At 47.7% G+C, this 26067-nt stretch overlaps 1 protein-coding gene across 2 annotated transcripts in view; it reads right to left on the bottom strand.

The window, feature by feature from the left end:
• GLB1 (galactosidase beta 1) overlaps positions 1–26067 on the bottom strand; it is a 316597-nt gene that overhangs the window by 221691 nt on the left and 68839 nt on the right. For both annotated transcript variants that reach the window (XM_078688334.1, XM_078688335.1), the window contains exon 6: positions 1163–1343. In XM_078688334.1, coding sequence (XP_078544460.1) covers positions 1163–1343 — 181 coding nt within the window. The remainder of the gene's footprint in view (positions 1–1162; positions 1344–26067) is intronic.

Genomic DNA, 26067 nt, shown 5'->3' on the forward strand with positions numbered 1-26067 from the left:
GTAAAGCAGGCCAAGCATTGCTGGAACAGCACAAAACCGCTTCCGGTCAATTATAAAGATCTCCATTTTATTATCTTTCATTTCACGACAGAGGGAACATATCAAGCTGTGCTCTGTGGCCAGCCATTCTATCGAAGCACTGGCAGTAATCTTAGGCAATTTACTGAATCTCAGGTGAAGTTGCATATTGTTAGCATAGGAAATTGGCTCCTGTTACTGTCCTTTCTAAATGGTGGATTTTGATTCGTAAATAGGCTTAGTAGTCCCTTCTTAGTACCTCTTTTACTCCTGTTGTAACCTCCCATGAGGACTGTCCCGGTTACATGTGTTGTTACTCTACAGCCTGTGAGCACTATTTTCTTAAAGCACTTTCACCTGCCTGCTGTTGCAGGCAGAACATGCTCTTCCCCAACGCTTTTCAAGGGCGGATGCACCTTTCTTTTCGTATTTACTGCTCACCGAACTCAGTGTACGCCTTCCCCCCCCCCCCATTTCTTTACTTTTGGGTGCCTCGATTCTAACAAAAGTAAATAAATAGGGAAAAAAGCATGCCTCTGCCATTTTCTTTTTCATTAGTTTACTTTTGCAGCAATGTTGGCACCAGCGCTTTAGCTTTAAACATCTTAAGCTAAAGCATAGGTGCCGCAAATGCTTCAAGAGTCAATAAATAGGAAAACATACAGCCACACACCTTTTTTTCTAGTTTTAGTCTCCGAAATGGATCAGGAACAATTTCTTGCTCTTGTAGATCTCAAAATATGTCTAAACACTGAAGCTATTTGTAAAAAATAAGTAAATTTTCTTGTTTTTAAATTAAACTGGAACTTTCTTTTAGCGTAGCGTGGCCCTAACATAATAAACATTAATATTCTGCAGCCCTTCTCCGTCTAGTGTTGAAAAATGGTGTAACAGGACTTCATCTCGGCGTAATAATTTGGCTAAATCTCTCAATCTGCACAATATCTCAAACTTGTCTATCATTTAACCTAATACAACACAACAGCCACAAATAATGTTGTGCTGCACTAGTGTCTATGACCACCTCGCAGACATTCTAACAACGCACTGCAGCAGTGCATAACAGCTTTCTATCAGTTTTCTTCTCCTACATTCTACTAAGAAATAAAAAACATTATTTGAATAGGCTCAGAAAGAGTCTCACCTGGCCCAAAATCCACAGTAGCATACAAGCCCAGAATAGAGCCACATCTCAAGTCTTGGTCACTGTTTCCATCAGTTGTAAACAGCACTGCCCGTTCCCCCAGGTGGAACCGGAACAGCGTCCGCAGATGTCGTAGATAATCATAATCACATTGAAAGTAGCTCCCGTACTCATTTTCAACCTGAGTGCAAGAAGAAAACAGTTAATTCTGTCCTGACAGGCCTAAGAAAGGTACTAATAAATAGTGCGCTAGGAAAAAAAGACATTGTGAAGCTGAAACCGGGTAGGAATTACACATACTTTGGTTGATAGCCAGCCAGCAACCAGGTCACAAGAAGTTCTCACCTCTGCTCTTTTGGCAGAGGTTCACATACCATATTTAGGGATCCATTTCTGGCGGTAAGATGGATGGAAGTTTGTAATTGGTCATTTTATTTTTGGTCCACTCAGCATTTGTTTTTCCTTTTCAGAACAAGCCTCCCAATTCCTATAAACCTATCTGAGCAGAGGCTTTACCCTGTTATTTGGTTTTTCTAAAACTTCATAAAGAGATCAGTGTTTTTTAAAAAGTTTTATAAGCTGTAAAAAGAACATTATTTGCAGCACTGCACACCCCAAGTTTAGGAGACCTATGCTCTAATTTAATGCTATATGCATAAAGTTAATAGTAACATTTCATGCCAAGTACTGCTAAGGCTGATAGGTTTGGCTTTTACATACTGCACGTGCTTAGACAACAACTTCCAGACACACATTGACCTAGATCATAAGTAGAAGTGCTTAGCCTGCAGTACAACAAACACTCAGACACGCACAGAGCAAAACACTTAAGGCCAGGGGTACTGGGAGATCCGGGGGTGATGAAAATCCAGTTTATTATGACCTGGACCCTGAGGGTACACTAATAAATGAGGCATTAACAGGAGAAAATAAAACCGGTATTTCAGGGTTCGATTCTACAGGGATGTATGTCAGTACAACGCGATCTTTTAGATCGTGGTACATAACAACGCTGCCATTACAACGCAAGTCGTTACAACGACTTGCGTTGTAGGGCGTGGATTGTGGAATATTATAATTTTATATTCCAACACCAGTCCACGTAACAGTAGGGAAGGTGTTGGAATATAAAATTGCAATATTCCTTATACAACAGCGCCATCCAGCGCAAGTCGTAGTAACGACTTGCGTTGTAATGGCATCGTTGTAAAGGCATCGCGGTGTTTTCACTGTGTTTTCAACGATGTTCCCCATTCTACAGAGGTAACTCCTCATTTTGTACTCATTTTTGGACTGCCTTGTAAAAGCAGCTGAATTCTCCAGGTAAAGTCCACCTGGGAGGTCTTTACCCGGAGAATTCAGCTCCTTTTACAAGGCAGCTTTTTACTTTTAACAGCTTAAATATTCAACTGAACATTAAGAGATCTGCTGTGTTTCCACAGATATCATAATTTCGATGGAGCCGATAACCATTTTTAACAGCCCATCGGAATGAAGGCCTTAGTGGCATTAGTGCACAAACAAAGCAACATATAGACACTATCCTAATTGTCCATCAGACATACAGGTACCGATGCACACACACCTAAAGAGAGCCATGTACACAGACCACTGGTAGTCATGCAAACAGACTACCAGAAATGTAGTCATCCATGTACATAGATTAAAAGTTATACAGGCCCCTATGAGAACACATGAACTCATCAAAGTAGCTCACTCACGTACACAGAACACAGACATGCATAGCACACTTGTAGTGAGAGAACACACATGCAGGGTTACACAGACAGCAGGTTTATGGATGGACACATAGATGTACAGAAAGACAAAATCCTGCAAACCTTATGCATGCTTATCAGTTAGCCCCACTGCTGAGGAAATGCATTCTGGGGTGGTAAAAGAGTAAAGCCACAATGCCTATTTATTCCTTAGCCTCCCTTTGAGTAATGATGTATGTAATACTTCAGTTTAAATGCCATTAAACTGGGTGAAGTGTAAAATGAAGGAAGGATGGAACTGTGAGCAAAGAAATAGTCATAGGATGTGGCAGCAAGGCACAGTCATCACAGTTGTCGCATATGTGTTATCTCCATTCATGCCAAACCTAATTACCAAACTTGACTTTTTCTTCCCAATCCAAGATGGCTTCCGTACCCTTGAGTACAGGTACTCCACTTCCTGGGAACGACTCCCTGAAATAATCAAGCACAAACAGAAATCAGTGGACCACAGGGAGAGGCGGGGGAACTCAGGACTGTGACGAGGAAGACATGGACATGGAGTAATTAATTTTACTGGTAAGTAACCAGGCATTACCTCCTCATCAATCTTCCTCTCACAGTCCTCATGGAGGAGTACCTACCCAAACAAACACTGATTTCGAAACAAGCCTCACCAACAATAAACAAAACAGTTGAATTTAAATGAACCAAGGACACAAAGGACCCCAAGTCTTACACTGGTCACCTAAGAGAACACCTGTAGAGGAAACGAGCCACCAGAAGGGCAACAGACAAAACATCATCCCCTCGAAAAGCCTGAACAGCAGCCCACTGACTACTGAGAGTAAAAACAGCCAAACTGAGCTGAAAACAGTCCTGAAAGAACTCCAAAACAGCCGTAGGACCACAAGAGAAGAAGACAAGCCCTTATCCTGACACCAGATGAAAAAAGTCCACCAATGGTGCTCATGAGCCTTAAGGGTAGATGACCGCCGTGTCTGCCAGATCAATACAGCAACATCTACAGAGCAACCATGCTCTAAGAGAGGCTGCCTCTCAAGTGCCAAACCACAAGCCTCAACCTACGAAGAGTATCCAGCGGAAGAAGCGGCTGACACAGGGGTTATGGATGGAACAACACCACCCAATGGGTCTGACAGACAGACGGTGAAGACATGGGAACAAAGGGCGCCTCAACCAAGCTGGGGTAATCAACAGAATCTCTGCCTGATCCTGCACCACCTTCTGAACCACCCGAGGGAGACGAGGGATGGATGGGAAACAATAAAGGAGTCTCCCTGGCCAGGAAATAGCCAGAGCATCCACTCCCTAAGCCCTTGAGGAAGAAATCAGACAACAAAAATTGGTAAAGGGCATTCTTCTTGGTGGCCAACAAATCCAGCCATGGGTGACCAAACTGACACAGAATGGACTGAAAAACCACCTGTATATGAATTTGTGAATATTTGTAAATGTTTTTTATGAGCATCAAAAAATATATATATAAAAAAATGAAAAAATATAAGTGTTTTGATAAAGAATAAAATCATTAGAAAAATTCTACGTGATAAGACTGTGTTTATAGGGAAATGTAGTTTTGAGCAATTGCCAATGTCGAAATGAAATAGGTCACATAAGAGGTTAGTATCACAATTATTGTTATTTCCCCCTGCTCTTGGACCTAAAAGTAAACAGGGGGTACCTCTTTCCTTGTATACAGCAAACCGGAGCAACCACTACTGAGAAGGATGCACCTGGACATAGAGGTATGCATTAAGGAGATCAATGAAAGTCAGGAAATCGCCCTTACTCAAGAGCGGCAGAATCAGCTGAAGACATCATCTTGAAGGAAACGTGAGTGATATGCCGATTGACCCCCGGTTAGGTCCAGCACAGGGCGAAACGCCCTGGACACTGTCTGGACCAGAAAAAACAGGGAAAAACCATGGAACATCTCCCCAGAACGGATGGGAACAATGGCCACCTTCTGAAGACGCCCCTCCGCCCCCACAGGACGGAATCTGGAGCAGTCATGCCTTGGGAGGGGCAGAAGAAGATGTGACAGCTGAGGACCAGGATTTGTCAGCATGAGGGGTGCCTCGGCCACAGCCCCTGCCTCGAAAGAGCTCATAATGCGGGGCTTTACCCCCAGCGGGTAAGGCCCACTTGAACCCAAAACTCCGTCCTTTGGAAACTGGGTGAATAGGAGTAACCAGCTTTCTATTCTCTCAAGATTTCTTAATCATTTCCTCCAAGCCACTGAAAAAAACGTTAGACTTTGCAAAAGGCATCATCAAAAGGGCTGCTTCTCCAAGCATTGGGCTTCCACAACCACATCCAAATGCTGCAACGGGCTGCAATCGCTGTGCTGGAAGCTTCACCTGCTGCACAGAGATAGTCAATGGTGAAATCTGAGACGAATCGCACCTGTTGCTTCATCAAAGCCAACAAAACTGAAAAATCTGCACCATCCTACACTTTCTCGGACAAGGAATTGAAGTCCTTAAGGAGGGACTGATTAGCCTAAGTGGAGTAGGCATTGGCACAAACATCAAAGTTCGAAGCCGCAGAGGCACGCTACACAGCCCCTTTCACCTTCCGGTCCATAGCATCAGAAGGCAAAGCATCCTCCGACACTACCGCCCCCTTAAGAAGATAACCCAGCCATAAAGTTATCAATGTTTACTGAGAACGGAAACTCCTCCCCAAAGTTATCCAAGTGGTAAAGTTTCAGCAGAAAACGGGGGGGGGGGAAAGACTGCTTCTCCACATTCTTCCACTTCTTAGCAAGCACACGGCGAATGGAGGCATGTAAGGGTAAAGAGTCCAGCTCAGATGGCTGATATTGCAAAAAGAGGTCTTCCTCTAGAACTTAGCAGCAGCTGCAAAGCCCAAATTCTCTCACAAATGTGGAATTACTTCAGCCAGGTCTGTGCCCTGCAAAAATAGCCCTTAACATCATCATCATCACCCTCAAATAAAGGATCCACACTAGAAACCTTGGCTGGAGGAGCCCCCTCACAAGCACAAAAAGCAGCTTCCACAGCTGCAGCAATAATGGCTTGGAGGTCAGGGGTCACCAAATCCCCCGAAGATGGCCCAGCCACCCCAGGTGTGTCCTCCAAATCACTCATTAAAAGCATGGTTGATACAGCCCAAGACACAAGCAGGAGATGCCACCAGTCGCACTGAAACCAGCAAAGAGCCAGGGAAACACACCATTGAGGGAACCTCAATCACAGGATTGAAATTGGCAGAGGCAGAACCCTTCTTTTCAGCATTTAAAGACCGTCTCGACAACAATTCTCATAACAGCAAGGAACTCTTCAATATCGTCAAAGAATTCACCAACCCTCCCGCAGCATCCAACGACATCACTAACTCCCAAGACCTCTGCGATGCGCTATCCTCCTTCTTCTACAACAAAATTGCCGACATCCACAACAGCTTCAAGAATACTCCCAATGACCAACTCACCCCACCCCCTTCAGATCCCACCCCTCCAACTAACTACCTCAACTCCTGGAACCCAATCACCATTGAAGACACCATTCGCCTCATGAACTCAATCCACTCTGGCTCACCTAATGACCTCTGTCCCCATTACATCTTCAACAAAGCTGACTCCATCATCGCTCCCCAACTCCGCGATGTCATCAACTGCTCCTTCAACTCCGCCACCTTTCCAGAAATATGGAAACACGCCGATCTCAGCGCCCTTCTGAAAAAACCAACAGCAGACCCCTCAGATCTGAAAAACTACCGACCCATTTCCCTCCTCCCTTTCCCGGCCAAAGTCATCGAGAAAGCCGTCAATAGCCAACTCGCAGCCTTCCTCGAATCCAACAACTCCCTGGATCCCTAACAAAACGGCTTTCGAGCCAAACACAGCACCGAAACCGCCCTCATTACGGCGACCGACGACATCCGAGCACTCCTGGACAACGGTGAAACAGTGGCCCTCATTCTACTCGACCTCTCCGCCGCCTTCGACACTGTCTGTCACAACACCCTCATACAACGCCTCAACAACATCGGCATACAAGGAAAAGCCTTGGACTGGATCATCTCGTTCCTTGCCGGGAGAACCCAGAGAGTCTGACTCCCCCCTTTCTACTCAGAGCCCACCGAAGTCATCTGCGGCGTACCTCAAGGCTCCTCACTCAGTCCCACCCTCTTCAACGTCTACATGAGTCCCCTCGCCTCCATCGCACGTCAACACAACCTCAACATCATCTCCTACGCCGACGACACCCAGCTAATCCTTTCCCTCACCAAAGACCCCAACACCGCCAAAAACAACCTTCACGAAGGTATGAAAGAAGTAGCCGAATGGATGAAACAGAGCCGCTTAAAACTCAACTCAGACAAAACGGAGGTGCTCATCCTAGGATCCTCCCCCTCAGCTTGGGACGACTCCTGGTGGCCTTCCGCTTTGGGATCTGCGCCCACACCCACAGACCATGCACGTAACCTCGGCTTCATTCTAGACTCCTCCCTCTCAATGTCCAGACAAGTCAACGCCGTATCGTCCTCCTGCTTCAACGTCCTTCGCATTCTCAAAAAGATCTTCCGCTGGATCCCCCTCGAAACAAGAAAGACTGTCACCCATGCACTGGTCACGAGTCGACTGGACTATGGCAACACACTCTACGCCGGAATTACAACAAAATTGCAGAAAAAGCTCCAGCGCATCCAAAACGCATCAGCGAGACTCATATTAGACATCCCGCGCCAAGAGCACATCACCGGTCACTTAAAAAACCTCCACTGGCTTCCCGTCAACAAAAGAATTACTTTCCGCCTTCTTACCCACGCACACAAGACCCTTTATAATCTAGGACCCGAATGCCTCAACACCCGACTGTCCTTCTACTATCCCACCCGCCAACTAAGATCGTCCAACCAAGCCCTCGCCGCGGTCCCGCGCATCCGAAAAACCACCATGGGTGGCAGATCCTTCTCCTTCCTGGCTGCCAAGACCTGGAACTCACTCCCCACCCACCTCCGCCTTACTCAGAATCACAACTCCTTCAGAAAAGAACTGAAAACATGGCTATTCGATAAACAATAAACCCCTCCCTCCAGCGCCTTGAGACCCTCTGGGTGAGTAGTGCGCTCTATAAATGCACGAACTTGAACTTCCAAATAAGCCAGCCGGCAACCCAGACAACACCATCCTCGCTGTGTTCATCGACTGAAACAAGAAAGCTGGAGGCGCCATCTTAGAATCAGGCAGACACCGCTGGCCTTCTGATTCCAATAAAAAAAGAGCCCATACTTACGCCGCACGAGTGCCCCGCAGCTATTGCCATAGTGGCTTCAAGCACAGTAACCGTGGGGAAAAGACACAAACAAAACCTCAACATCAAGTGAAAAAATGATCATGACATCCCCGAGAACGCCAAAGGTTGTGCAGCACACCACAGACGTCCTTGTAATGATGCGAGGGCCCTAGGCCCATCTGGCACGTCCGCTGGTGTGGTCCGATCATTATGCCGTACACTTTGTGTTACCGCCCGGTCTTTATATAACCAATGTTTATGTAGAGGAAACAAAACCCTCTTATCGATGGGACAAAATCGATATAGCCACTTTTAATCTGCATCTGACGAAGACTATTCCGTCTCTCAATAATATTGAGCAGAATTTGAATGCCCCTATTATTAGGTGGCTAACAGATGCAGTATCTGTGAATGCCCCCCGTTCGGGCAGTAAATTTCGATCTTTGCGTCCCCCAGCACCTTGGTACTCGGATGAGTTAAAAATCCAACGTGCTAAATGTAAAGCCTTGGAGAGGAAGTGGAGGAGATTCTATTGCATTCCCTCTAAACTGATTTACAAGGATGAGCTAAAAGCCTATCATGCCAACTGTAAACGGGCCAAGGCAGTTTACATTACCTCTACTATTACTTCAGTGCAAAATTGTCCTCGGACTCTTTTTGCTACTGTTAATAAACTCACAGGTGCTGACACTGTTCCTGTGTTGCCAGCTCTGGATGGTAAACATTGTAATGCTATTGCGGACTTTTTTATATCGAAGGTTCAGGACATTCACCAATCATTAATTTCCCTTCCGCCCCCTACTGATCCCTTCCTATCTGGCTCTTGCTGTAATGTCTCTGTCCCTCCTACTGAGTTTCTGCACAACTGGAAATTATTTGATGATGTTTCCTTCCTGTCGTGCCTAAAAAGCATTAAGTCAGGATCTCCTCGGGACCCTGTCCCTATGAGGATACTGAAACAACTTGACCTTGAACCACGTAGATTCCTAATGAGGTTACTTAACATCTCTCTTAGTGAATCTCGGGTGGAACAGGAATGGAAACACGCCATGGTCGTTCCCCTACAGAAGAAATCTGGTATGGACATTACTAACCTGGCCAATTTTAGGCCTATATCCCTGCTGCCAGCTTGTTCTAAGATACTAGAACGCCATGTCAACTTTCAGCTAAACGAATTTGTTGAAAATACGGGATATCTCCATCCATCCCAATCAGGCTTTCGCGCCAATTATTCCACCGAATCCGCACTCCTGGGGGTGACTGAGCGACTCCGACACGGTATTGATAGTGGTGAGACCTTTGCGCTTATACTATTGGATTTAAGCGCGGCTTTTGATACCGTGTCGCATTCCATTCTTCTAGAGTCCCTTCACTCCCTTGGTGTTGCAGGATCTGCGCTTGCCTGGGTGGCTTCATTTCTTAATGAGCGCACCTTTCAGGTATTTTCAACCAAAGCTGAATCGGCGATCTGCTCATCTGCTTATGGCGTTCCGCAGGGGTCTATATTGAGCCCTTTATTGTTCAATATTTACATCAGACCCCTTGCCACGATAGTAGAGGACGCCGGTCTGTCTATTTACTCCTATGCAGATGATACGCAGATCGTGTTCTCCCTGTCTGACAGTAGGTCTCAGGACACCTCTGCCCTTAAAATCGGCCTTTCTCGGGTTGCAGCCTGGATGCAGGCCAACCTGCTAAAACTCAATGGTGAAAAGACCGAGGTTATCGTACTTGGCAAACATAAAGATCTGTGGGGTTCTAGACATTGGCCTAGTGACATGGGTCCACTGCCTACCCCCGTGCCAGTTGTTCGTAACCTCGGCTTTCTAATCGACGAGAAACTCTCGATGCGTCAACAGGCAACTAAGGTCGCTGCAATCTGCTTTAACACTCTACGCTGGTTGCAGAAGATCCTATGGATGCTGCCTGAGTCTACTCGTCGAACTGTTGTCCAGGCTCTTGTAATGTCCCGTATCGACTACGGCAATGTGCTCTATCTGGGAGCTGATAGAGCTACAATGAATATACTCCAGGTTGTGCAGAACTCAGCTGCCCGCCTTCTGTGCAATGTCCCACGCAGAATGTCTGCAACACAAGCCCTATGTGACCTTCATTGGTTAAAAATTGCTGACCGTGTAGCTTTTAAAACTTTGTGCCTTATGTTCAAAATCCGTCAGGGTTCTGCTCCCACATACTTGCACAATCTTGTCCGGCCATACCAGCCAAATCGTTCCCTTAGGTCATCAAATCAAGCCAATTTTGTAATTCCTAGAATTCGCTTGACAAAAATGGGAGGCCGCTCTTTTGCCCATTTGGGGCCGAAGATGTGGAATGCTCTTCCGCTGACGCTTAAAACGGAAACTAATCTTCTAGCCTTTCGCAAAAAGCTAAAAACTTTTCTGTTTTAGTTGGTCAAATGTTCTCTGCTTCTCCTGTTTTCAGCAATTACCTATCTTTCTTCTTTAGGCTGTCCCTGGCGCCGGGAAACCCTCTACGGGTAGCTGAGCGCAATACAAATTCAATAAAATAAATAAAATAAAATAGGCCCGCATTTCTAAGAATGATGGACGCAGACACAGCTTGGATGGTTACTTAACTGGCCCTGAGCACGTGCGCTCAGCCCCTTTTATTTGCAGGGTCATCTGACTGATGACACCTGTGGTGGGTGGGTGCTCAGTGTGTGACAAACATGCTGAACACTAGAACGTATCTCTACGATACTACAGTCCTCTGTGATCCCGTATGCCCAGCATACGGGCACGATTCCAAAAACATGGCATAAACAACTTAATCAGGTCAGAGTAAAAAACAAAGAGAATATTAAAAAGAATAATACACACCCTGAAGAATCAGGCAGACACCGCTGGCCTTCTGATTCCAATAAAAAAAGAGCCCATACTGACGCCGCACGAGTGCCCCGCAGCTATTGCCATAGTGGCATCAAGCACAGTAACCGTGGGGAAAAGACACAAACAAAACCTCAACATCAAGTGAAAAAATGATCATGACATCCCCGAGAACGCCAAAGGTTGTGCAGCACACCACAGACGTCCTCTGTGATCCCGAATGCCCAGCATACGGGCACGATTACAAAAACATGGCATAAACAACTAAATCAGGTCAGAGTAAAAAACAAAGAGAAAATTAAAAAGAATAAGCCAAGATAGCAATCGGCTGCAGAAAAAATAAATAGAAGTCCTTCCCAGGAAGTGAGGTGCTTGTACTCAGGGGTACGGAGGCTATCTTGAAATTGGGGAAAAAAAGTCAAGTTTGGTAATTAGGTCCTGCATGAATGGAGATAACGCATGCATGAGGACTATGAGAGGAAGATGGATGAGGAGGTAATGGGACCACAACAGAGTTACTATGTCTGTCGCCTGGTCCAAATCAGATTCTGGAGTCACAGTATTACAAAGTCAAAAAAGCATGCATCCTGGCATGTACTGATAATTAGAATGGATAATTGCACACTATGGGAACATCCATTTTTACTAGAGCTGCGTTCACAGAACTAGAGAGCACAATATGAAAGACTTAGGGGAGGGGGGGCGTGGCTAAGCAAGCCACGATGGCGGCCGTGTTTTGCTGAGGCTCCGCGGTCGGGCTGCCGCTCATCCTGACCAGCGGATCGCCGTGAGCCCCGCAACGCCACGCTGCTTACCGGAGCACTCCTACATACCGGAGCGCCCACGGTGGTATCTCTATTGGCGCTGAAAGAGGCAGATTGCCGCCTTAACTGCCTTCACCGGAGCCGCGCGCTGAGACCTAAGATGGCGGCCGCGGCCCGGTAACGCTGTTCTCCCCGGGGGCCCCCCCACACACGGAGGCGAGAAGACTGACGGCGGAACGCCCGGATCGGGTGGCGAGACCTGCGGGGACTGGCGCTGCTTTGCCCCACCACCGCGACACCCCCCCGACTACGGGAGCCGTCCAGACTCTCCCAGGGCTCACCCCTGCTACGTCCCGGTCTCCGGTGCCTACATCGGGCAGCCCACGGAGCCAGCTGTCACCGCGACGTCCGTCGCTGGAGGTGAGCGCGGAGCGGGGACTACCTGTGAGTCTGGGGCGCCTCCCTGCTGCCATTTGATGTCTGTTCCTCGCCGGTGCCTGACTTCAACATGGCGCCCAAACTCGGCTGAGAGACACGGCGCCTTAGAAGTTCCCAGCTATACTTCTGGAGCCCCTGCTTGCTGCCCACTCGCTCCTACTACCGGCTACCTGCTCCTGGGAGGGCTGGATCGGCCCCCCCCCCCACTTGTTCCCTGCCTCACGAGTGCTGAATCTGCCTGGCCTCACCGGAGCATCCTAGGACGTGCCTTCCCCCCCACCCCCCCACCCCCCCCCGCGGAGGGGACCGCCGGAGCAGGCCCGCCGGCGCCCACAGCGAAACCTGCCAGCGAGGAGACCCCGCTGCCTGCGCTCCTGCATCACACCTCCAAGCCCTGGTGGGCTAGCCCTTGACCGCCCTACGCCTGCTGTGACCTCGTCCCCTCCCCTTAACGAGGGTCTACTTGAGGGACCTCTCCTTGAAGGGCCCACCGCCCCCTGCCATCACTGACTCACGACGCCCCGCCAACCAGGGGGCTCGCAGGCGACCGCTGTCCCTGAAACGGCCCCGAACATATGCCACACACCCGGACCTGGGCGCAATCCCACGCGCCACAAACGGACACCACATTATCGGCGAAGCTGGACCAGGTGCTAGCAGCCATAGAGCTGTCCCGTCTGTCGATGGAGGAACGTTTGGGCACCCTCTCGACGGACATCAGCTTGGTCCGCGACGATCACCGCAAACTGGCGGACAGAGTGACGGAAGGGGAGAAGACTCTGGCCGACCTACAACCCGCCATGAAGGCGCAGGGAACAGATCTACAGGAGGTCCTGCGACGCGTGGCGACCCTCGAGGAGCGCACGGTCGATTTGGAGGGGCGATCGAGACGCTGTAACATCCGCGTCCTTGGCCTTCCGGAGGGAATTGAGAACTCAGACCCTTGAACTATATGGAGTCCTGGACCAAATCTTTCACCCCCGAAGCGGAGCGCTCGGCGTTCTTTTCCATCGAACGAGCCCACAGGGTCCCCGCCCGAGAGCCGAGACCAGGCTTCCCTCCTAGACCCATGTAGGCCAAGTTCCTTCATTTCCGCGACCGTGACGCGGTGCTCCGCGCGGCCCGGGCAGCGGGCCCATTGCAGGTGGAAGATCAACATGTCATGGTGTTCCCGGATTATGCTCGAGGGGTTCAGCAGCAGAGGTCCACATTTCTCGAGGTCAAAAGACGCCTCCGCGCAAACGATGTCCAGTACTCCTTGCTGTTCCCAGCCCGCCTCAAGGTCTTCCACAAGGGCAGGGCTATCTTCTTTGACACGGCTGAGGAAGCACGAGATTGGGCTGAACTGCACTGCCCATCACTACCCAGGGCTGGAATCCAACGGGACCAGAACAATTGCTCACGAAGATCCAGGAGACGAGGTCTGAAGCACCCCCCAGCGAACCCCTCCAAGAGCCAAGGAAGGGAGCCCCACAATGTTCGCTGATAAGTAGAAATCTTTTGTGTAACATTAGGTCCTTATCTAAGCATTATAGCGAAGTATGGCACCTAATCTCCTCCATGCAACCTGAACTCTGTTACCTAACTGAAACATGGTTAAAACCTCATTCAGTTCTGGCTATCACCTTAGGGATTCCCGAGGGGTACAAAATAGTCAGGTTAGATCGCCCAACCAAAATTGGGGGAGGTATAGCGATTGTATATAAACACAATCTCTCGGTCACCATTCTAGAAGAAAATAGTACTCCTGAATTAGAGATTTTGGTGTTTAAAGTCGCCATTTCAAATAAAATTAGCTACAAAGGGGCTTTAGTTTATCGCCCCCCAGGACCTTATGCCAGTTTGAATATCTCACTGCTGGAGATTTTAGCTAGGCACATTGATATAGAGAGTGAATTCATACTCCTAGGAGATTTTAACGTTCACAGCGACCTGAAGGAATGTGGAGATGGACACTCCCTATTGACTGACCTTTCCATGTTTGGACTCACTCAAGTGAACTCAGGCCCTACTCACCAGGCAGGACATACTTTGGACCTGATTTTTACAAATAAAGTTAACACCATGACATGTGCCCCCCCTAAACAAGTAAGCTGGACAGACCATTTTGTTATGGAATTTCATACTTCCCATTTTGGCAAAATTCCCGCCCAGGCACAAGCCCTGCCGAGTAGACGCAGGCAATGGCATAAGATAACTCCGGAAGTTTTTCAGGAACAGTTTATTGAGCCCTCTATTAATCCTTTTGAGGACGTGGATAGGGTTCTAGCCAACTTTAACCAAGCTGTGCTTAAAGTGGTTGATAATATTGCCCCCATGAAATCATTTAAACCCCGCCAAGCTCGGAAACAGGAAGTATGGTTCTTGGAGCATTTAAGAACACTTAAACAAACAGCCAGAAAGTTGGAGAAGCGGTGGAGAATGACCCACTGTGATACAGACAAGACCTACTATTGGGCAGCTCTTACCACCTACCATAAAGAAATTCGAGGTGCTCGAAAAATGCACATTGAATCTCTACTTTCGGCCGCAGGGAATGCCCCCAGAATTCTTTATCAAACCCTCCGATCATTTGTGAAGCCAGCTGCTTGTGAAACCCCGGAACTAGCGTCCCAACAATTGTGCAATGAAGTTGCTCATTTTTTACCAACAAGGTAAATAGGATACACGATGACATCACCAGAGTAAACTTGTCCTCCACAGAAGTAATGGCCACACTCCTGGATGAAGGAAAAAGACCAGGACAAGTGACTCTGGACACTTTCCCGCCCATCTCTTTGGTAGAGGTAGAATGTTATCTAGGCCAGATTAAGAGTGGTAGTCCTTTAGATATCATCCCGGCTAGGATTATGCCAGTAGTAGGGAACACTGAACCCACAGATTCAAAGCATGGTGAATCTTTCATTAAAGGAAGGTCAGGTCCCAGGTGAATGGAAGAAAGCACTGGTGAGGCCTATTAGGAAAAACGCTTCCACTCCCTGGACTGACATGTCTAACCTTAGACCCATATCTCTACTTCCCCTTGTGGAGAAGCTTATAGAGAAACATGTCAACAAAAGTGTATCTCACTACATTGAACAGACTGAAAGGCTAGACTGTTCCCAATATGGCTTTAGACCAAAACACGGCACTGAGTCCGCCTTGTTGTCGGTGACTGATGACCTCCTCATGCACCAGGATAAGGGATATTCCGTCATCCTGGTGCTATTAGATCTGTCGGCAGCGTTCGACACGATATCTCACAAGATCTTAATCGAACGCTTGACCACGATCGGTATTGAGAGCTCAGACTTAGCCTGGTTAAAAAGTTTCATGTCCAACCGCTCCCAAGCTGTTAGTATGGGCCCATTCAGGTCGGCTGAGATTAAGATCACCAAGGGGGTGCCACAGGGCTCAAACTCTTTTTAATATCTACGTGGCACCCCTGGCTGGAATTCTGAGAGAATTTGGGTTCATCCCCGTCTCCTACGCGGATGATACCCAGCTCTTGTTTCCTTTTAAGAATCTCACCGACGAAGTGAGGATGGCTTTTTCCGAAGGCATGAAAGCTGTGGCTACTTGGATGGCACGGAACTATCTCCAATGCAATGTTAACAAGACCGAAATCTTGCTTTTCGGGGAGGCTAAAACCCTGTGGACACCAGATTGATGGCCATGTGAGCTTGGCCTAATGCCTGAGCCAAAACTGGTTGTAAAAAACCTAGGGGTACGCCTTGATCGCGCACTCTCCTATAAGCAGCATGGCAACTGGGTGGTTGGCCAATGCTTTCATGTCATCGCACTCCTACGGAAAGTTTTCCCAATATTACCTGACTCCACTAGAAAAACCTTGGTGCAGGCATTGATATTGGGCCGCCTTGATTATTGCAACGGACTGCTGTTATCAGCTAAGGAAGGTGTGCTTGCAAAACTTCAGGTGGTACAAAATACTGCGGCGAGACTAGTACTGAATGCTCCACCTAGAACCCCATCCAAACCCCTTTTAAATAAATTACATTGGCTCTCAGTCCGTAATAGGATCAATTTTAAGATATGCTGCTTGATCCACAAGAGTCTACATGGAGGAGGTCCTCCTTATTGGAAAAATAAATTCATCCCATACAATCCGACCCGGGCCCTGAGGTCCAGTAATCAACTTTTATTGAGAGTTCCAACTGTAAAGAAGGTTAGACAAGGTGGTAATGCTTTGTCGGTTGTCGGACCCACTTGGTGGAATAGGCTTCCCCTTGATCTCAGGCAATGCCCAGAACACCTAAAGTTCAGGAAAAAGCTTAAAACATTCTTATTTCAGATATAGTTTATGTCTCCTTGGATGCCCAATGATTTAAACTTCCAACTTGTTGCACTGCTTCTTTCTTTCCTCTTTTTCTCCTACTATGCGCAGAGATACTCTATTAGAGTCGATTCTAGCACGTTATAAATCCATAAATAAATAAATAAATAAAGGATCCTCCCCCTCGAGATCGCCTGATTTAAAGCAGATCATGCAAGAACGACGAGATGCCCTGAGAGCGGTGGTTGAGCTACACACGTCACCCCTGGCACCAGACCTGGAACGCCATCCACACCTCTTCACTCCGGAAAAGGACCATGACAGTGATGGCACGATGTCGGGAATTGGTCAGACCTCTTCCCCCCTGGTCATCACGCAAACGATGGACGCTATCCTGGATGAACGACCCAGCACATCCGAGTAATATCTGACTAGATTGTATCCTCTTTATGTACACCTTCCTAACCGAATGTGCTCTGAATTCACTTAAGCGCTCTTCCTATGAAGGCTCACGCGCGACATACGTCACTCCTGCAAAAGCCCGATCAGCGCCCAGCCTCGCATACACACGCGCTGCCACCCCCGCAGTTACTTGTTATATTCTTCCCCTAGTGGGACACTAGTTTGGATATACCGCCTCCGGTGATGTATCCCCTGCATTGGGACTGTTTCCCACCCCCTGTTACGATGGTTTTCCCCCCTGTCAGTTCCTGTCCCCTCCCCTCGGCAGCAAGGCGCGCATGGGCATGCACACGATATGTGACTTCACATTCCTCCGGGCCTCTTGGGTGCTCTCAGGTGTTTACACGACCTCTGATTGATGGCAGCTCCACGGTCGGACGTTAACGTCCTCACACTTAATGTACGGGGCCTTCACACGCCTAGTAAGCGATATTCTGTTTATTCATACATCAAACGCAAGACAGCTGGGATTGCTCTCCTGCAGGAGACACACATTAACGGCACCAAATTAGGCAGACTGCAAGCTAAATGGCGAGGGACGTTCTGTGCCACGACCTACTCGGTATTTGCGCGCGGCGCTTTAATATGGGTTAGGCCAGGCACCCCCTTCCGAGAACTTAGGCGGGTGGTGGACAGGGAGGGCAGATACGCATTACTAGAGGGACTCTTAGATGGCCAAGGGATCCTCCTGGGCAGCATCTATGCCCCTAATACTGAACAAGATAAGTTCTGGGATCACCTTACAGGAGTCCTAGCCCAATTCACTACCATTCCCTGGATCCTGGGAGGCTATTACAACTGCACGCTTGACCCCTCCCTGGACCGATTGCATCCCCCCCCCACTCCACGCTCCCCAGCCCCCCGACAATCAGAGCTGTTCCGGGCTTGGGCCACACACTAGGCGCTCACCGATGCATGGCGTCACTTACACCCCCATGCCCGCCTTTATTCGTTCCACTCTATCCCTCACAACCTCCGGGTCCGCCTTGACAGGTTTCTGTGCTCAGCGCAGATCCTCCCCGCGGTCGTCTCTGTGGACTACCTGGGGCGGGTCATTTCGGACCATGACGCTCACATACTACGCCTCACCTGGCGCCCCCCGCACCCACCAGTCCCTACCTGGCGACTTCCCAGGGAATGTTTGACCGACCCGGTGTTCCGCGACTCGCACACGCGCAGCATACAGGACTACTTCACGCACAACACGAACACGGCTTCTTCGACACTGATAGAGTGGGATGCATTCAAGGTGGTAGCACGGGGGAATGTATTAAACAAATCACAGGGGTCCGGCGCACGTTGGAACAGGCACTCACAACCACGGAACAGCACCTAGCTACACTCACCAAACACGTTGATCCCTCTGAGGAACACGCTAAACTCACGGCTGAAGCGAAGTCAGCCTACCAAGCTGCTTGTGCTGATCTCAGGAAATATAACTTTAGGGCCCATGCCTCCCGAGTCCATAGAGACAGGGACAAAATGGGTGCAATGCTCGCATGGCTAGCGCGACAAGACACCGAAACCAGACCAATCACAGACATCGTTACTCTGGGGGGCGAACTCGTGCGCTCCCAAGCAGAGATCCTTTTGGCGTTCCAACGCTATTACGCCATGGTATACGACGCTTCGAACTCCCTCTCTCCATCATCCGTCACCCATTTCCTCGACCCGTTGCCGCTACCCACGATCTCGGATGCCGACAAACTCGCGCTCGACGCCAAGATAGGGGCGTCAGAAATTGCTCAGGCACTACGAACCCTATCTCGCAATAAAGCCCCGGGACTCGACGGCTTCCCACTAGAATACTACTCGACTTTTTCCCCTCTAGTGATTCCACGCCTGACGCAGGTGTTCGCGACGGCCCTTGCTCAGGGCGTGTTGCCCGGCTCCTTTATCACTTTACCAACCTGTCGGTAGTCCCACCCAGGTCCTTCTTCCAGGACCTCAATTCCCTCCTAGGCACCCTAATTTGGGGTTCGGGCCGACACAGGGTAGCCTTGAAAACCCTTCAGCTTCCCACCACCCAGGGGGGCCTCGGAGCCCCATCCTTCGAGTCCTACTTTCTAGCGGCTCAGCTCCAATGGCTGTCGTATTGGACGGCAGACCGGTACACATAAGAGACCACTACCCCAACGGGTAGGATCATGTCACCGGAGCTGTCCCGTCTACTTCTTCAGGGAACTAAACCGCGGCGCACATATCCTCTACAGGTCTCAGTGGCGCGTCAATGTATGCTCCGGGTCCACCGGATGTCTCCCAGGACAACCCCATACTCCCCATTGCTCCCGTTGATCGGCTGGCCCAGATCGGACTCATACTTCCCAGCCCCCATGCTCGCTGAGTGGACACGGTGCGGCATCACGGATATGGAGTCGATCTTTGAGGAGGGTCAGATTAAATCTTTCGACCGACTAGTCGCCGAATTCGATCTCCCTACCGGTCAATTCCTCCGCTATCGCCAACTCCTAGAATGTTTCCGTCCTTACCACAACCTCCAGACATGCGAACCAGACACACATCCAGTTATACACGCAATCTTGCACATGTGTACGGGGCGACATCTGGTCACCTGGTTATGTAAAGCGATACGGGAACTCTCAAATGCTCCCCTAGTGTCCTTGCGCACCACCTGGGAAGAAGACATAGGGCGCCCGTTACACGACTCGGAATGGACCAAGGCGCTTGAAGCCCCAAAACGTACATCTCGGAACGCCCGTTTTAAGAACATCCAATATTAAATATTACACAGGGCGTACCTGACGCCGGAGCGGCTACAGAAATGTTACCCCACCACTCACTTCCTCTGTCCCAGATGCCGCTCCCCGACTGCAGATTTCGTCACATGTTCTGGAGCTGCCCTGACCTCCACCCCCTATGGCGAACGGTACACGACACACTGAAAGACCTCACGGGCCTCACAACCCTAGACACCTGGGAATCCAGCGCGTTGGGCATTTTCCACATTCCGAAACAGCTCCCAGCACACAAGCGCTTTGTATCCCTGGCACTACTACTAGCAAAAAGATGTATAGCTATGCACTGGCGGTCATCAGTGGGCCCCCCCACAGCAGCATGGACAGGGGCGGTATGTACGTGGGCAGCGGCGGAAGAGGATGCCCTGCGGGAGGAGGAGGAGGCGAAGGGCGCCCGTAAAAACCCCATTTCTATGGAATGGGCCATGTTATTGCATCGTTTCTGACAGCTGACACGCCCTGATGATCCGAACACTCCCACCCCCACAACTACACCCACCCCGGCAGACCCCTCCACCCCCGCGAACCTACAGCCCCTAGATAACGCCTAATGCCAGACGTAGGCGACCCCTCAGTCCCACACATCTACCCTGCTCCCAGAGCGTCTGGCCCGATGCTCAATCTGACACGACACTCCCGCCTTCTAGCAACCCGGCCCACTGTAAGCGCGAACCTTTGACCCCTCGGACGCCCAGCCCCCATATCTTCACAATATGCCCGTGCAAACGCCCAGATGCCCCTTCCCCGAGTTTTGTCTCCCCAGTTACTTGGCAACACGGAAGACACAGCCTCTGCAGACCCACACCAATGCTCCTCATGATGTAGATTCACATGCTTGTGCCTTTTCCCTTCTCTTTGAATTTCTTTTATCCTGCATTTTCCGGCATATGTGATTACTTGAATGGTCTGTACTGCTCTAATAACGAAATGCCAATAAAAACAAGTTTAAAAAAAAATGAAAGACTTAGGGGAGCTTGCATAAAAATAAGATTTGTGTTAATCCTGAAATGCTGACATATTTACATAACCCCCTTCCCAGCAGGAGTGGTAAAAAAGGTGAATTATTTCAAAAGATTCCTGTGCAAAGGAAATGTAAAAAAGCAGTACTGTTCTACACCATAAAAGAATGTAGGGAGTTCAAGGCATGAGCAGTGAGAAATCATTAAAAGTGGATAGAGGAGCAGTTTTTAGATCACATTTAAAAAAATGCCAACATAGACACACGTGAGAACACGTAAGAAAGATAAGGAAAAATTGAGACAATGCTGGTCCCATGTGTTATGAACAGACTGCATGGAACTATTGGTCTTTATCTGGTGTCACTTAATGCATTTCAAAGAGTAATTCTGCACTTCGCAAGCACCCTGCAGAGTGTCTTTTTTCAAGATAGAAATTAGAATTTGACAAACGAATGATGGTCTGAAGATGCACTGAAGCTTCATTCACTCTTTGGCTTATCCTGGTAGAAATTACTTGTACTGATCAAGAGAAAACTGTATTCATGACCATCCGATCTTTGCCTGCTTTGTATTGCGATTAAACCTTTAGCCGCTTTGCTAAAATCATACTTATGCAAAATTAAATACGTGCATCCCTCTAAGGCAGATGTGGGTGAACTTAGGTAGCCACATCATCGAATACCTGCTGAAGAGCTTGCATTCAGACTTAGGCTTTAATTTTACAAATCATTGCTTTAAAGTGTGTTAGTTCAATGAAGCATTCAAAACACTGCAAATCCCAGAATGCACTAAACCATTGACCCCTGGGATCCTCATCTCGCACTCAGTGGGCTGAGACTGTTTAGACAATTAAATAATATTAGCATAATAATTAAATTTAATGAAAAAATAAATTATATAGGGCAATGGCTACCCTAAGGCACCCCAGCGCTGGGGATTGGACGCGTGCATGGAGAGATCAGGCTTAGGTGGAATTTTAGAAGAACCAAGTTTTGAGCAGTTTACGGAAGGGCAACAAGTTGGATTCCTTACGTATGTAAGGAGGGAGAGTGTTCCAAAGATTGGCGGAGTTGAAGGAAAAAGAGCGTCTGCCACATCTAAGATAGAAAACAGCAAAGGCAGTGAGGGAAAACAATTACAGCCACACTTGCTCTTTTATCACTGGGTGTAAATTCACCTGACAGTCTAGCTTGTGCCCTCCTTTGTAAGTCCACTGCCCTAGGATCTAAATTTAAACTATACAATCGCTCAAAGAGGCACATATTAAATAACATACAGTAGGCGCACAAATCACACAGATTATTAAGGAGGCTTGTCTTCATAGAAAAATCTTCTTTATTCTTGATCCAACGCGTTTCACCCCAGCGGGCTTCACCAGAGCTAACGTGGAAAATTTTCTTCCACGTCCTAGTAAGTCGACGAGTGATCCTCCAATATTCGCTTCTTATACAGATATCCTTTTCAAATTGAGATTCTCTGTGGGGTATCCAAAGTTTGCAATCTTGCTCGAATTAGCCGTGTCAGGCTCCAGACAAGTTCAGTGCAATGCACTTAATCCTAAGTAAGTTCCAGATTCAGTACTCAGTTTTGCACCGGCGATGTGATAATCCACCCTGGTCAAAAAACACGAACTACATCTAACTCTCTTTATTTTTGGGAGTGTGGCGAGAGAGAGGGAAGCGGAACAGAGAGTTCTGCTTGGCTGGTATGGAGTGATCATGGACCGACTGATTGTTGGCCACTGTCCCCAGTAGGCCATGTTTGTGATACATATGGTCTTAAATTGGAATCTCTCCCTGACAGGTAGCCAATGAAGGCTCCTTAATGTAGGTTTTGCAGATTGGCATTGAGGGGTCTGGAGATTGGAGATTGTGAATTGGGGGGCTCCTAGGTAGAGGGCATTCCCGTAATCCAGATGAGAAAGTATAAGAGCCTGAATCATAACTCTTCTTGCCTGGAATGGAAGGAGAGGGAGTATCTTGCGAAGCATCCTCAGCAGGCCGTAGCAGGTGGATGATAGTTATGTCGCGTGATGCTCAAAACTAAGAGAGTGGTACAACCAGATGCCTAGACTTTTAATCTGTTTTTTGGGTTCCGGTGCGGGCCGAGACACTTGGGCCAGAGTAGATCAGGATTAAAGACTGGTGATTTGCCGAGAAGCATAAGCTCGGTCTTGTCCCCATTGAGTTTTAGGCATGAGGGCTCCATCCATTTGGCTACCTCTTCTAGACACATTCCAAGGCGGCCAGATATCTTTTGCGGATGGTTTAGGAACTCCATGACAAACTGTGTGTCATCAGCATAGGTTACTATTTTTATGCAAAATGGACGGACTATCTCTGCCAATGAACACATGTAAATGTTAAACAGTGTGGGGCTCAGGAAGGATCCCTGAGGCACACCACAAATGAGGGACATACGTTTGGAGATAACCTTGCCTTCAAAGACCTGAAAGGTACGATTTGTTTGGGAAAGACTTGAGCCATGTAATGAAGCCGCCTGTCACACTCAGATCCCTAAGCCTAAGGATCAGTGTGACATAGTTGACAGTATTGAATGCAGCATTGAGGTCCAGGAGGATGATGGCTGCCCTACCACCTAGTAATAAAGTATGCATACATTAAATAATGAACATGTAAAGTTGAATCATTTTAAATGCTTTATAAATGTGAAGAAATGTAAAATTGAAGGCAAATGAATAGGTTGGTATTCTTAGCTTGATTCATGGGACCAGTGTAAATACAACAAATAGATTCTAGCGTTGACGATTGGTGGCCCTAATTGAAGGACTGGTATGCACCGCCTTAGTTTGCAAAATAAAGTGATATGCTAAACTCTAGATCACTTTGTCTTTTACAAATGAAACTCAATTTTTCAAAGCTCCAACATTTTTTTTGTGAATTAAATAAAATATTTAATAATTTGTGTTTTTGTTTGATGTATACATTTTCTGTATTTTCTACATTGTGTTGAGGTTTGAATCATAGAAATTGCTTAAGCCAAATCAATAAAAACATTCTCATTTCAATCCGATAAAACCATATTTGCCGGTAAAAGTCATGCATGGTCGGTGATTCCATCCTATAAGCATATGAAACCACAACTCTATCTGCAAGAATGCTTCAGAGACCTCTACAAGCGGAAATTGATGTTATTGAGATTAAGTTCGCTTTCCAACAAAGATCTCACCCCAAAATGGCTACAGACCTGGCCATCCCTGGACTGCCGCCTCTGCGGCAACGGAGCAGAGTCACTACTACATCTATTATGCATCTGTCCGGCACTACATAACCTAAGGACGTCATTTTTAAGGCCAATCCTAAGAGAATCACAAATCCGGACTTGCAGAGCGGCCGTCATAAAATGCCTCAGCGGTTCTTCAGTTCAACTGTCTTGCAACACCGTCAAATTTTTGTCCCTTGCAGCACAAGAATTAGAAAAGAAAGAAACAGCACAAAATCCTCGAAAGAATGGAATACCAAAACAAGAACTTGGCAGTAGGGTATAAAGTATCCGGCCTAAGTCTTTCTCAGACCTGTTTCTGTACTCCCTTTCTTCCAAAGCCCCCTTCTATGACAAGCCCTAGGCACAAACATGATCTCACCTGTAAATGTTCCAGGATATGAAAATATAGTGACTTAAGAAACTGGACAGAAAATTATGCATAACAGTTTTGAATTTTGCTCCCTCTCCATCTTCCATTGGCATCAACATTTTAATTTCACCAGAAACAATGGACATGTTTACATTGCTGTTATGATAATCCGCTGCTCTTTGGTTCCATTCCATACGAGGGTTACGATAACTAAAAATGTTTTAATGTCATTTTTATCTGTCCCTGTTTTGTGACGTTTTCATCATGGTGGTATGTTCCACTCTTTTTATGATTTTAACAGATCAAATAAAAGTATTTTTCCAGAGCTTGAGCCGGGATCCCCGGCTTCGAGTAGTGATTCAGTGGGGGTTCACAGAGGTCAAAATATAACAGCTGCGCTAATCGTTAAACATAAATCTTCCTCGAACAGCATGGCATTTAAAACATATGACCGATCAGTAAATCCCAGCTGTATGATGCACTCTGCAGTTAACCGTGCCTTGTCTCTTGCAAGCACACGTGGGGAGCTTAAGATGGGCTTTTAAAGGAATCCTAAATATGTTTTGGCATTTTGCAATAAAGTAGATTAGAATTTTTGTTTTTAACTCTACTATGCTAACAAAGGTTCTGCTATGTTTGTCTGCAGATAACTAGAACTATTTGATCAAACTTTCTGATGGGACAGAAGAGGTATGAATTCCATTTTCTGAAGATTAGGAAATGAAATGAAATGAAAATAATTTTTGTAAAGCGCACATAGCTGCCCAGAGGGCATCCAAGCGCTATGACTAAGAGTGCTATTTGGGAGAGACATACGGGCCAGGGGGAGTCTCTACTTGTTAAACAGGAACGATTTCAGTTGTTTACGAAAGGAGGTCAGTTCAGAATTGGACCTTAGGTAGAGGGGGAGAGCATTCCACAGTTTGGCCACATAAAGGAGAAAGGGCGGCCTCCTGCTCTTGATCTCCTGATCTTGAACACTATAGCCAAAAAGGCATGGGCTGAGCGCAGTTGTCTGCTGGGGTGGTACGGAGTTATTGGAGAGAGGTTGATCGCCGGGCCAGTGGCTCAGAATCCTTGATGGGCGATACAAAGGGACTTAAAGCTAATTCTCTCTCTAACAGGAAGCCAATGTAGGCTTTTCAGCCCAGGCCTGGCGGATAGCCTGCGGGGAATTTGCAATAGTGTACGGGCAGCACAGTTTTGGATTACTTGCAATTTACGCAAAGTGGAGTCAGGGGCTCCTAAATAGAGAGCATTACCAAAATCCAAACGAGATTGGATCAGGCCCTGCATTACCGTTTGTTTGGCTTCAAAAGGTAACAAGGGAAGAATCTTTCTAAGGATTCTAAGCAGACCGAAACAAATGGCAGACAGGCTGTTTGCCTGATAGTCAAACGTCAAAGACCTGTCTAGCCATATTCCTAGGCTCTTTATGGAGTCCTTGGGGGGTGGGGGCGGGCCCAAACAGGGAGGCCAGATCGAATTGATAGAGGTTGGAGCAGATCGGCCCAGCAGCATAAGCTCGGTCTTGTCTCCATTAAGCTTGAGACAAGACTTAGTCATCCAGCTTTTAACCTTTTCTAAGCATCCTGCCAGATCCGCCCTGGCTGAGGAGTCGTCTTCCTGTGCCAGAGAGACCACCAGCTGAGTATCGTCCGCGTATGTGACGATCTTGATTCCATATTGACGGACGATCTCAGCTAGCGGTCTCATGTAGACGTTAAATAACATCAGACTCAGAGATGAGCCCTGTGGGACTCCACAGCCCAAAGGTTTAATAGAGGAGATGGTATTTCCTTCATA

This window comes from Lissotriton helveticus, chromosome 4_1, assembly GCF_964261635.1.
Source record: "Lissotriton helveticus chromosome 4_1, aLisHel1.1, whole genome shotgun sequence".
NCBI lineage: Eukaryota > Metazoa > Chordata > Amphibia > Caudata > Salamandridae > Lissotriton > Lissotriton helveticus.